Genomic DNA, 13,479 nt, shown 5'->3' with positions numbered 1-13,479 from the left:
ACAGATTCTAGGACATAATAGGAAGACAGTAGAACTATATACAAAAGATGAGGTAATCAGTCCCTCGGCCTAGGAGTTAGTGTTCACAGCATCGTGGTGGAGGAGAATCTGGAGCAAAGGCAAGAAGACTGGCGTTTAAATAGGCGTCAGTGGAAGGGACGGGCAGCAGACGAGGGCAGTCACTGGTAGGCGGGATTCCCCAGTGGAAGTAGGTCCTTCCCAAAGAGATGGGTTAGTTGTAGCAGCCGTGAAGAAGGTCTTGTAGATTCTCCTCCACCACGATGCTGTGAACACTAACTCCAAGGCTGAGGGACTGATTACCTCATCTTTTGTATATAGTTCTACTGTCTTCCTATTATGCCCTAGAATCTGTATTGATAAAGCCACTGGATGGCGAAACGTCTACAATAAAGATATCCAGATGTTGCACATGTGTCTTAACTTTCATATTGTCGGTATTTTATACCTTTCTTGCACAGCATTTTACAATGTAGTGGGAGAGGAAGGCATCTACAGAGACGAAGCCAGGGCTAAGGTTCATACAAGGAAAGTTGTGTATTAGAGAGGATTCAACTAGACGGCGACTGTTCGAGTTGGAAGTAGGGAACACAGTTTTAGCAGAAGACCAGTCAAGAACATAAGAACATAAGAAAGGAGGAACACTGCAGCAGGCCTGTTGGCCCATACTAGGCAGGTCCTTTACAATTCATCCCACTAACAAACATTTGACCTACCCAATTTTCAATGCTACCCAAGAAATAAGCTCTGATGTGCAAGTCCCACTCAAATCCAACCCATCCCACTCATGTATTTATCCAACCTAAATTTGAAACTACCCAAAGTCCTAGCCTCAATAACCCAACTAGGTAGACTGTTCCACTCATCTACTACCCTATTTCCAAACCAATACTTTCCTATGTCCTTTCTAAATCTAAACTTATCTAATTTAAATCCATTACTGCGGGTTCTCTCTTGGAGAGATATCCTCAAGACCTTGTTAATATCCCCTTTATTAATACCTATCTTCCACTTATACACTTCGATCAGGTCTCCCCTCATTCTTCGTCTAACAAGTGAATGTAACTTAAGAGTCTTCAATCTTTCTTCATAAGGAAGATTTCTAATGCTATGTATTAATTTAGTCATCCTACGCTGAATGTTTTCTAACGAATTTATGTCCATTCTGTAATATGGAGACCAGAACTGAGCTGCATAATCTAGGTGAGGCCTTACTAATGATGTATAAAGCTGCAGTATGACCTCTGGACTTCTGTTGCTTACACTTCTTGATATAAATCCCAGTAATCTATTTGCCTTATTACGTACGCTTAGGCATTGCTGTCTTGGTTTAAGGTTGCTGCTTACCATAACCCCCAAGTCCTTTTCGCAATCTGTATGGTTAAGTTCTACATTATTTAACTTATAAGTGCTAGGGTTATGGACACTCCCGAGCTTCAGAACCTTGCATTTATCTACATTGAACTGCATCTGCCACTTTTCTGACCAAGAGTAGAGTTTGTCTAAATCCTCCTGAAGTTCCCTAACATCTACGTTTGAATCAATTATCCTACCTATCTTCGTGTCATCGGCGAATTTGCTCATATCACTAGCAATTCCTTCATCAAGATCATTGATATATATTATAAACAACAACGGGCCCAAGACTGATCCCTGTGGAACGCCACTTGTTACTGATCCCCACTCGGATTTAACCCCATTTATGGACACTCTCTGCTTCCTGTCTGTGAGCCATGACTCGATCCACGAGAGCACCCTTCCCCCAATGCCATGAGCTGCTACTTTCTTCAACAGTCTTTGGTGCGGAACTCTATCAAATGCCTTACTAAAATCTAAGTAAACAATATCAAATTCTTTATCGTGGTCAACAGCCTCAAAAGCTTTACTGAAGAAAGTTAATAAATTAGTTAGACAAGACCGGCCTCTTGTGAATCCATGCTGAGTATCATTAATCAAGCTATGCTTATCGAGATGGCTTCTTATAATCTCAGCTATAATTGACTCTAGCAACTTGCCTACAATTGAGGTCAGGCTTATTGGGCGGTAATTTGACGGTAACGACTTGTCCCCTGCTTTAAAAATAGGAATTACATTAGCCATCTTCCACATATCAGACACTACACCTGTTTGAAGAGATAAATTAAAAATATTAGTTAATGGTTCACAGACTTCCATTTTGCATTCCTTAAGAACCCTTGAAAAAACCTCATCAGGACCCGGTGACTTATTTTGCTTCAGTCGGTCTATCTGCTTCACAACCATTTCACTAGTGACTATGGTGTTACATAATTTATCTTCTTCTGATCCACTATAAAAATTAATTACCGGAATATTATTAGTGTCTTCCTGTGTAAAAACCGAGAGAAAATAATTATTTAAAATCGAGCACATTTCATTCTCTTTGTCAGTAAGATGCCCATAGTTATTTTTAAGGGGACCTATCTTATCTCTGACTTTTGTTCTATATACCTGGAAAAAACTTTTTGGATTAGTTTTAGAATCCCTAGCAACTTTAATTTCATAGTCCCTTTTAGCTTTTCTTATCCCCTTTTTAATGTCCCTCTTAATGTCAATATACTGATTCATAAGATGACCCTCGCCTCTTTTGATACGCCTATAAATTCCTTTCTTATGCCCTAGTAGATATTTCAGCCTATTATTCATCCATTTTGGGTCATTTCTATTTGATCTAATTTCCTTATAAGGGATAAACGTTCTTTGAGCAGCATGTATTGTGTTCAGAAAACTGTCATATTGATAGCTCTCTTCGTTACCCCAGTCAACAGATGATAAGTGTTCTCTAAGCCCATCGTAATCTGCTAAGCGAAAATCTGGGACTGTTACTGAGTTTTCCCTACTATCATACTTCCATTCAATTCTAAATGTAATTGATTTGTGGTCGCTAGCACCCAGTTCCTCTGAAACTTCTAAATTATTAACAAGGGATTCATTGTTTGCCAGAACTAAGTCAAGCAGGTTATTTCCCCTTGTAGGTTCTGTCACAAACTGCTTCAAAAAACAATCCTGAACTACTTCTAAGAAATCGTATGATTCTAAATTCCCAGTCAAGAAATTCCAATCAATATGACTAAAGTTAAAGTCTCCTAGAATTACTACATTATCGTGCCTTGTGGCCCTAACAATTTCCTCCCATAGTTGTCTCCCTTGGTCCCTATCTAAGTTTGGGGGACGGTATATCACACCTAAAATTAATTTTTCATGCCCCTCTGAAAATTCTATCCAAACAGACTCTGTATGTGTTACTTCAGACTTAATACCCGTTTTTATGCAACAGTTCAAGCGATCTCGGACATACAATGCCACCCCACCCCCCTTCCCGATACTTCTATCTACTTGGAACAATTTAAAACCCTGAATGTGACATTCTGCAAGCATGTCCCGACTTTTTGAGTTAAACCACGTCTCAGTAATGGCAAATACATCTATGTTACCTGCACTAGCAACTAGTCTCAACTCGTCCATCTTATTCCTAGCACTGCGACTATTTGTGTAATATATACTTAAGGACCCTCCACTCTCTTTACCCTTCCTGCTCCTTTCTGTTATTCCACTAAACTTATTACTGTCCTTGTCAATTAGTGCCACTGGCTATGGCTATGATCTCTGACGTGACAGAAAAGAGCATTGTTAGTGTTGGCAAGCCTAACACTATTTTTGTGCTCCCTAAGTCTGTCAGAAAGAGATCGACCACTTTCTCTCTTTTATGTGCGGGTTATTTGTGTATCGTTCCAGTCACGGTATTGTGCCTTTTTTGTTATTCCTCTGATGAAGCACGAGAGTACGAAAGATCCTGATCTAAAGGTTTTCATCCCCACGTGGCTTGTTTTGCAATATAGTATATGTTGTGCCGATTAAGCCGAACCGCCAAGTTTAGCCTATTTAGCAAGCGTTCACTGTGCCGAATTAGCAAAATGAAAATCGATCTGAGCATAATGAAAAAATATGTATCATTTATTTCAGTATTAAATCAATTTAAAGTGAACTGTGCTATACATAGAAGATAGCTAAAAAAAAAATACGCTGGTTGAAATAAGGTTTCTAAGTTTAAGTCCAAAAATAAAAATCTTTATATCATTGTCAATGAAAAAATAGCTATCATACTGTTAAAGAATTTTTTAGAAAAAGTTTAATTTTAAGGGAGTTCCGCCTATTCGGCAAGTTCGGCTTATAATTAGGAAAATAGTTTTAAAAACATGTAATATAAAGTCCTTTAAGAAACAAGATTTATTTCCAACTTTGCTGACCAAAAAAAACTTATGCTTCCAAAGTCAACATAAAATGTTTGATTACATGAAAATTATCACACAGATTCCTAATGGTGTGACGTATATATATTACCCCTTCCAGGAGCTGGTGAAGGGCTCTTGATACCAGGAAATGGAGCTAACCTTTTCTTTAACCTGATTATCTCCCAATCCCCGGATGCTGTATGACGCCCTAGAGGTTTAGCGCTTCCCCATGATATGTATATGTAAGTGTTTAGGGTGACGCCCATGCCAGGTCCATATCCTGATGGCTGGCTTGGATTCCCACCATAGGCGGTACTTGCGGCACTTGTGGCACTCTTCAGTGTGCTGGCACTTCTTCATTAAGACATGTCATGTTGCAGCTTCCAAGCTGTTACTGTCTCCACTGCTTGATACAAGCAGTGCCTCACCACCCTGCTGATACAAGCAGTGCCTCACCACCCTGCTGATACAAGCAGTGCCTCACCACCCTGCTGATACAAGCAGCACCTCACCACCCTGCTGATACAAGCAGAACCTCTCCACCCTGCTGATACAAGCAGCACCTCTCCACCCTGCTGATACAAGCAGCCCCTCTTCACCCTGCTGATACAAGCAGCACCTCTCCACCCTGCTGATACAAGCAGCACCTCCCCACCCAGCTGATACAAGTAGCAGCACACCATCACCCTGATGATACAAGCAGCACCTCACCACCCTGCTGATACAAGCAGCACCTCACCACCCTGCTGATACAAGCAGAACCTCTCCACCCTGCTGATACAAGCAGCACCTCTCCACCCTGCTGATACAAGCAGCCCCTCTTCACCCTGCTGATACAAGCAGCACCTCTCCACCCTGCTGATACAAGCAGCACCTCCCCACCCAGCTGATACAAGTAGCAGCACACCATCACCCTGATGATACAAGCAGCACCTCACCACCCTGCTGATACAAGCAGCACCTCACCACCTCCCTGTTGATACAAACAGGACCTCACCACCCTGCTGATACAAGCAGCACCTCTCCACCTTGCTGATACAAGCAGCACCTCTCTACCTTGCTGATACAAGCAGCAACTCGCCACCCTGCTGATACAAGCAACCCCTCACCACCTTGCTGATACAAGCAGCAACTCACCACCCTGCTGATACAAGCAGCAACTCACCACCTTGCTGATACAAGCAGCAACTCACCACCCTGCTGATACAAGCAGCAACTCACCACCTTGCTGATACAAGCAGCAACTCACCACCTTGCTGATACAAGCAGCAACTCACTACCCTGCTGATACAAGCAGCACCTCGCTACCCTGCTGATACAAGCAGCACCTCACCACCCTGCTGATACAAGCAGCACCTCACCACCCTGCTGATACAGGCAGCACCTCACCACCCTGCTGATACAGGCAGCACCTCACCTCCCTGCTTACACCCACCTTTCTTCCTGCTCTCTCATGATGTGATTCTTACTGTTCGTTTTGATGTGATTCTGTTGGCTCTTGATAATTCTTATAATACATGATACATGCACTCAGTTTCACATTTTAACATGAGCTCCTCAGTACAATACCACATTCATATTAGGGCAAGCTTAAATTTACAAATTTGAAGGAATATGTTACACGAAATCTTTTCACTGCTAGGCTGTTTCTGCGCCGTCTTTCCTACCACAAGACTAATTTTTAACTGTTGTCTACGGTTCAAGAAACCCTGAATTGATGAAGGGCTATACTCCCTTTCCCCGGATCAAACCTAATTACCTCCTGTTCTTCAGGTGCTGTGTAACTAACGTTTAGCTCTTCCCCATGAAAATAAAATGTTCAGGCTAGATTAAGTTATGTAAACGTCATTTTCTACACGAAATGTAATTTATCCATAAATTGTGGCGCTGTATGACCCTTGTAGGTTCAGTGCTCTTTTTGAGTATAATAATTCATAAAATGATGTCATCGGCATTGGAAGAAATCGTGTAGGAAAAACGCACTGATTTTCAATCCTAGCCACCGTAGAACATGACATGAAACTACGCCACATTTCTGTGATATAAATTACCACGGTCCATTTTATACGTTTTACTTAATGTAGGTGAATCTCTGTTAACATGGTAAATTTTGATATATTGTCGTAACCACACACTGATAATAAGTACCATCGTAATATTCCTTGAGTTTAGCTTTTTTTTTAACGGCACGATATTGAGAGGGAGTGAGCGCTGGAGAAAACAGCGGCCAGTATAAATGTCATAAACCAATAATTTCCTTCATTCACTGACACTGTATATACACATCGCAAAGTGTATGTCTCAAGTGTATATGGGCTGAGAGTTCGCTTTAATCCCCATTTTAGGGATGAAAGATTCTTGACTGGCTATGAACAGGTGTCATACAGTCTTAAGGTCCCTCCTGTAGGTCACAGGCTTCAAACCTAATTAATCTCAGGTGGCCCATATCCTGGTAAGGAACGCTCTCTCTACACACGCTGTGTCCACGGTAAAGATGAAAACATTGGGCGTGTTCCCGTACACCTGTTCCATTGTAGCAAACAAGTAGGTACCTGGGTGTTAGTCGACTGGTGTGGGTCGCTGACAAGACTGAGGACCCCCATATAAATAAGTCCCTCGATGACGCACTGCCTTTCTTGGGTTATTCCTCGGTGGCTAGCCCTCCGGGGTTAAAGATCCGAACAAAATCTTACCCATCCAACTTCACTGACTACACTTCCCATATAGTACACTCTTCAGGGACAGAGTTCCCTTGATGCCTGTGAAGAGCTGTCGGATCAAACCCTGAGTGTCCCCCCCCCAGTTGCCCCAAGTGTTGTATAACCCATACAATTTTAGCTCTTCCCCATGAATGTAATAGCAGTAAGCCTTCAAATGGAGAAACAATAACATGGAAACTATTCACACTGTTCAGGTTGAACCTGGTTAATGACACTTGAACCTGGTTAACGACACATTTCACGCATTCACGTTTCATATACCGTAGGAATTCTATCTTAACATAACGTAATAAATAAATTAAAAGAATGTGTTAATGTCAATAAATATTAGTTAATGAGAATTCCCAGATACATGTTACATATGTATTACGTGATACATTTGCATATGTATTACGTGATACATTTGCATATGTATTACGTGATACATTTTCATATGTATTACGTGATACATTTGCATATGTATTACGTGATACATTTACTTACGTATTACGTGATACATATTACATATGTAGTACGTGATACATGTTACATATGCAGTACATGTTACATCATGCAAATGTAATATGTGATATGTTACATCATACATATGTAGTATGTGGTACATGTTACATCATGCATATACATAGTATGTGACATATGGTACATATGCAGTAAGTGATGTTATATATGTAGCACGTGATACATATTACATCATACATGTGCAGTACGTGACACGTTACGTATGCAATACGTGACACGTTATGTATGCAATACGTGACACGTTATGTGTGCAGTACGTGACACGTTACGTGTGCAGTACGTGACACGTTACGTGTGCAGTACGTGACACGTTACGTGTGCAGTACGTGACACGTTACTTGTGCAGTACGTGACACGTTACGTGTGCAGTACGTGACACGGTACGTGTGCAGTACGTGACACGGTACGTGTGCAGTACGTGACACGTTACATATATGTAGCATGTGATACATGTTACATCGTACATATGCAGTAGGTGATACATATGTTATGTACCTCGTAGCTAACTTAGGCTGCTTGTTTCCCCATCTCTTATTAGTAAATGATATGTCTGTTGTCTTGGTTGGTTACACTAGTGTTAATGAAACAAAGATGGCGACGCTCAGTGCAAGGCCACTCTCAGGTCAGGTTAGTTTTAATCACAGAGAAGCGCTAAACCCATAGGGGTCTTACAACGCCTATGGAGACTGGATCAGGCTCGATCCAAAGGAAGGAAAGTTCCGTTTTCTTGGATCAAGAGCCCGTCATCGGTATGAAGGCACCGTGAAGGGAAGACCGGGTTCATTTAGGCTCCAGAGGAGGTACCGATGGCAAGAAAGCTTCCTTGGTAGAATCAGAAAATATATATTATGACCCTTCAGCGGAGTTCACTGATTCCGATAAAGGGCTCTTGATCCAAGAAATCTGAGCTACCCTTTTCCTCGAACCAAGCAGGATTGCTTCCCATTCCCCAGGTATATGACACTTACGGATTTAACAGTTCCCCTTGAATAAAATACTAGTACTGATGGCTTAAGTAACAGAAGTCACAACACTAGTGAGTGACAACACAGTGGGAGTGACCATAGGTAAGAGCAGCAACACTGGAAGAGACTAACACAAGCACTAGGAGTGACCAGAGGTCAGGGCATCAACACTGGTGGAAGAGACAACACAGGCAGGAGTGGTGATTATGCAGAAGACATACTTGCACTTAGCTAGTCAGCCAAACTAAAGAGTACAACTATTAATATCGCAAATAAGAACAAAACTGTACAATTAACCTAAAATATATTAAAGCATTAGCAGTTGAATAAAAATTCCAGTTTGTACATTCATAGTTGAACAAAAATACATTAGAACTATCGCAATAGTTGCATATTTGACACCATATAGCACCTTTGTGTGATTGCCTTACTGATCACTTGGCAAGAAAATGAGGTTCATTTTTGCCCCTTGGCACAAGACTCCAGTCATCCTGACGAGGCTACACTGCTCGAGCTTATTACAATTTCCTGACGAGGCTACACTGCTGGCACAAGACTCGAGTTAGCCATTTTGATAAAGCTGCATTGCTTAAGCTCACTGAAAGTTTTCTTTTTATAGTCTTGCACTACCATGGTCAAGCCTCGAGTAAGAAGTTCAGCCATCTCCATAGGAACATTGGTGACTTAACACCGAAGTCATTTACATGTCTTTTGTATCCACACAGTTTCAGGCAAACACTATCACGTGCTCTGCCAAGTACTGCAACATTCTGATGCAAGGATAACGTTTTTTGACGTGGTTCAAGCAGCCAATGCAGACAACGCGGCAGAATAATTTACACTTCTAACATTCAGGTGATCCTTAAAACCAGTAGAGGTCCTTTGCACCCTCCTGTGGCACCCCGCTCTCCAAACCTGCAAAGAAGCACAAATGTTATCTCAAAATTCATACGTATATGAATGAATTGTACATAACTTTATATATATATATATTGTGCCATATAGGTAAAAATTGCGATTTTGGCTTAAATACCAACGCTCTTCTTGCCATATAAGGCAAACGAAAATTTGTGTATGCAACAATTTCGCAAAAATCATTCTGAACCTAACGAAAAAAATATATTTCATTGTGTGTGTTTATTATTAAATTATTGTAAACTTGTCTAAAATTAGTTGGTTTTAGCTAAATTAAATTGCGCTTGTTATAATAAGGTTAGGTAAGTTTTCTATGGTTCTTTTGGTTCAAATTCTTAATTTTTACATTAATTAATTAACATAAATGAAAAAATATATATTTAAATGTATAAGAGAAAAATTTAGAAAGGACTTAATTTTTAACGAGTTCTTGCTAATTGACCAGTTTTACATATTTGGCACGACTGCTTCTGGGTTATGCCCCCCCCTCTCTCTCTCTCTCCCCTGGAAATCACTCGCATTCTCCTATGGAGGTCGAGGCTCCCCACTAAGAACAGCTGCCTTCGGCCAAGAAGCCCTGGTAAGGATCAAGGAACCTCCCTTGATGGGGATAATAATGAGAATAGTAAAAAAATATCAACCAATCCATGACAAGTGCAAACGAACACGTCCGTGTCTCCTGTCATCTTTCCCTACTACTTGCTTTTGAATTTTTATTACAAGTGGTGGACTCGTCTGGGACGTTGTGGGACTCACCTGGTACGTTGGGGTAGTGAGGTGTTGAGTAGTTTGTGTCGAGGGTGTGTGAGAACTCTGGACTAGTGAAGGCTTCATGGTATCTCGCTCCCCAGCTCTCAGGTTTACTCATCCCCATCTGTAAACACGAGTATAGTTGTTACCATAACCTACCTTAGCCTAGCACAACCTAGCCTAAACACATTTTATTTGCTATTTTCACTGGTATTTTTTATATACTATACAATGTGTGTATTTGTGTATTTTTTTTTTAAATCTAAAGAGAAATGCGTTTTCCAGAGTATCAGATATTTTCAGTAAACACATCAAATCCGATGAAAGTACTTCATACACCAATACACATAAAATAACTAGTGATTCTTGGAATTGTCTTCCCAAGGTCCCAGTCTCAGACCAGGCCGCCTAGGTTGGAAAGAAAATAGTACAGGATAAAGATCTGTTAAGAAGCGCATAGAAGGGTAAAGGTAAATGCATACCGAATGTAAGGAGGAGTTTATAAGATTTACCGTACCAGTTATACGAGTTTATGAGACAGAAGAGAGATCAGCAATCCTACAAGAGTGAAAAAAAATGTTTTACACATTTGATAGGACGGTAGTACCTCCATGGATGGTTGTTTTCTGCCAACCTATAGTTAATTTAAGGATGGAAAATTTTAACAAATTAAGAAAACCATTCATTTTTAACATTAATTCAGAGCCAACGTAACTCTGAGGCAATCTTTATGGATAAGTCTGGTAAGAAAATGTATCTCGGTTATTAAAATATGAACTTATTATACAAGAATATCAGTGTTTTTCTTCTTCTCTTTTTTAGTAATTGTATACAGGAGAAGGGGTTACTAGCCCATTGCTCCCGGCATTTTAGTCGCCTCATACGACACGCATGGCTTACGGAGGAAAGATTCTTTTCCACTTCCCCATGGACAATAGAAGAAATAAAAAAGAACAAGAGCTATTTAGAAAAAGGAGAAAAACCTAGATGTATGTATATATACATATGCATGTGCGTGTCTGTGAAGTGTGACCAAAGTGTTAGTAGGAGTAGCAAGATATCCCTGTTATCTTAGCGTGTTTATGAGACAGAAAAAGAAACCAGCAATCCTACCATCATGCAAAAACAATTACAGGTTTTTGTTTCACAGTCATCTGGCAGGACGGTAGTACTTCCCTGGGTGGTTGCTGGGTGGTTGGTGTTAATGTTGCAGTTTAAAAACTGTAGTGTAAAGCACCCTTCTGGCAAGACAGTGATGGAGTGAATGATGGTGAAAGTTTTTCTTTTTCGGGCCACCCTGCCTTGGTGGGAATCGGCCGGTGTGATAATAAAAAAAATAAAAAATAATATCAGTGTTACAATAGCGGCAGCCTTATATATACAGTGGACCCTCGACTAACGCTATTAATCCGTTCCTGAGAGCTCATCGTTAGTCAAGTTAATTTTCCCCATAAGAAATAATGGAAATCAAATTAATCCGTGCAAGACACCCAAAAGTATTGAAAAAAAAATATGAAAAAATATGAAATATTAATTTTAATACACACAAACTGAAGAAGACATGCACAGTTACATGACACTTACCTTTATTGAAGATCTGGTGATGATTGATGGGATGGGAAGAGGGGAGTGTGTTGATGGTCTTAGTGTTTAGAAGGGGAATCCCCTTCCATTAGGACTTGAGGTGGCAAGTCCTTTTTCGGGGTTACTTCCCTTCTTTTAATGCCACTAGGACCAGCTTGAGAGTCACTGGACCTCTGTCGCACAACATATCTGCCCATAGAGGCCTGTACCTCCCGTTCCTTTATGACATTCTTAACGTGTTTCACAACATTGTCGGTGTCACCATTAAACACTTGTTCAGGTTTCAGTCCTTCACTGTCTATGTACTCCTTGAATTCCTGCACATATTTTTCAGCTGCTTTTTGGTCCAAACTGGCAGCCTCACCATGCCTTATCACACTATGTATGCCACTACGATTCTTAAATCTCTCAAACCAACCTTTGCTGGCCTTAAATTCACTCACATCACCACTAGTTGCTGGCATTTTTCTAATTAAATCGTCATGCAACTTCCTAGCCTTTTCACATATGATCGCTTGAGAGATGCTATCTCCTGCTATCTGTTTTTCATTTATCCATACCAATAACAGTCTCTCAACATCATCTATCACTTGCGATCTCAGTTTCGAAAACATAGTTGCACCTTTGGCAAGAACAGCTTCCTTGATTGCCGTTTTCTTGGCCACAATAGTAGCGATGGTTGATTGGGGTTTTGTGTACAGCCTGGCCAGCTCGGAGACATGCACTCCACTTTCATACTTAGCAATGATCTCTTTCTTCATATCCATAGTAATTCTCACCCTTTTTGCTGTAGGGTTGGCACTAGAAGCTTTCTTGGGGCCCATGGTGACTTATTTTGCAGGTGCAATCGCTAAAAAGGCTGTGATAATATGAAATGTTCCGATTGTATGCTTGGAAGCGACCGCGGTGGCTGGCTGGCTTGTAAACACTGGCCAGAAGTGGACGCGTCTCAGACGGAAGGAATAGTGTTGGTCGAGTTTTTTAGCGCTAATCGAGGCAAAATTTTTGTGATAAAATGTATCGCTAGTCAGATTTATCGTTAATCGATGCCATCGCTGGTCGAGGGTCCACTGTATATATATACATAATGTCGTGCCGAATAGGCAGAACTTGCGATCTTGGCTTAAATAGCAATGCTCATCTTGCCATATAGGACAAGTGAAAATTTGTGTATGCAATAATTTCGCAAAAGTCATTCTGAACCTAACGAAAAAAATATATTTGATTGTGTCTGTTTAGTACTAAATTATTGTAAATGTATTTAAAATATATTTAGTTGGGTTAGGCTAAAACAAATTGTTCTTGTTATAATAAGGTTAGGTAAGTTTTCTAAGTTCCTTTTGGTGCAAAATTATAAATTTTTACATCAACATTAATGAAAAAAATATATCTTTAAACGTATAAGAGAAAATTTTAGAAAGGACTTAATTTTAAATGAGTTCTTGCTAATTGACCAGTTTTACATATTCGGCACGACATTAGTAGGTTGGTAGACAGCAACCACCCAGGGAAGTACTACCGTCCTGCCAGATGACTGTGAAACAAAAACCTGTAACTGTTTTGCATGATGGTAGGATTGTTGGTTTCTTTTTCTGTCTCATAAACACGCTGAGATAACAGGGATATCTTGCTACTCCTACTTACACTTTGGTCACACTTCACAGACACGCACATGCATATATATATATATACATACATCTAGGTTTTTCTCCTTTTTCTAAATAGCTCTTGTTCTTTTTTATTTCTTCTATTGTCCAT

The 13,479-nt window shown here is 40.4% G+C and overlaps 1 protein-coding gene across 2 annotated transcripts in view; it reads right to left on the bottom strand.

Moving 5' to 3' along the window:
* Positions 1 to 2,803: 2,803 nt before the first annotated feature.
* LOC128698987 (protein vestigial-like) overlaps positions 2,804 to 13,479 on the bottom strand; it is a 205,461-nt gene continuing 194,785 nt past the window's right edge. For both annotated transcript variants that reach the window (XM_070096931.1, XM_070096930.1), the window contains 2 exons: positions 10,144 to 10,261; positions 2,804 to 9,387 (listed from right to left, as the gene is read on the bottom strand). In XM_070096931.1, coding sequence (XP_069953032.1) covers positions 9,335 to 9,387; positions 10,144 to 10,261 — 171 coding nt within the window. In that variant the 3' untranslated portion in view covers positions 2,804 to 9,334. The remainder of the gene's footprint in view (positions 9,388 to 10,143; positions 10,262 to 13,479) is intronic.

This window comes from Cherax quadricarinatus, chromosome 55 (genome assembly GCF_038502225.1).
Source record: "Cherax quadricarinatus isolate ZL_2023a chromosome 55, ASM3850222v1, whole genome shotgun sequence".
In the NCBI taxonomy this organism is placed as follows: domain Eukaryota; kingdom Metazoa; phylum Arthropoda; class Malacostraca; order Decapoda; family Parastacidae; genus Cherax; species Cherax quadricarinatus.
Note: the sequence above shows the minus strand (reverse complement) of the source record. Positions and strands in the feature narration are given on the sequence as shown.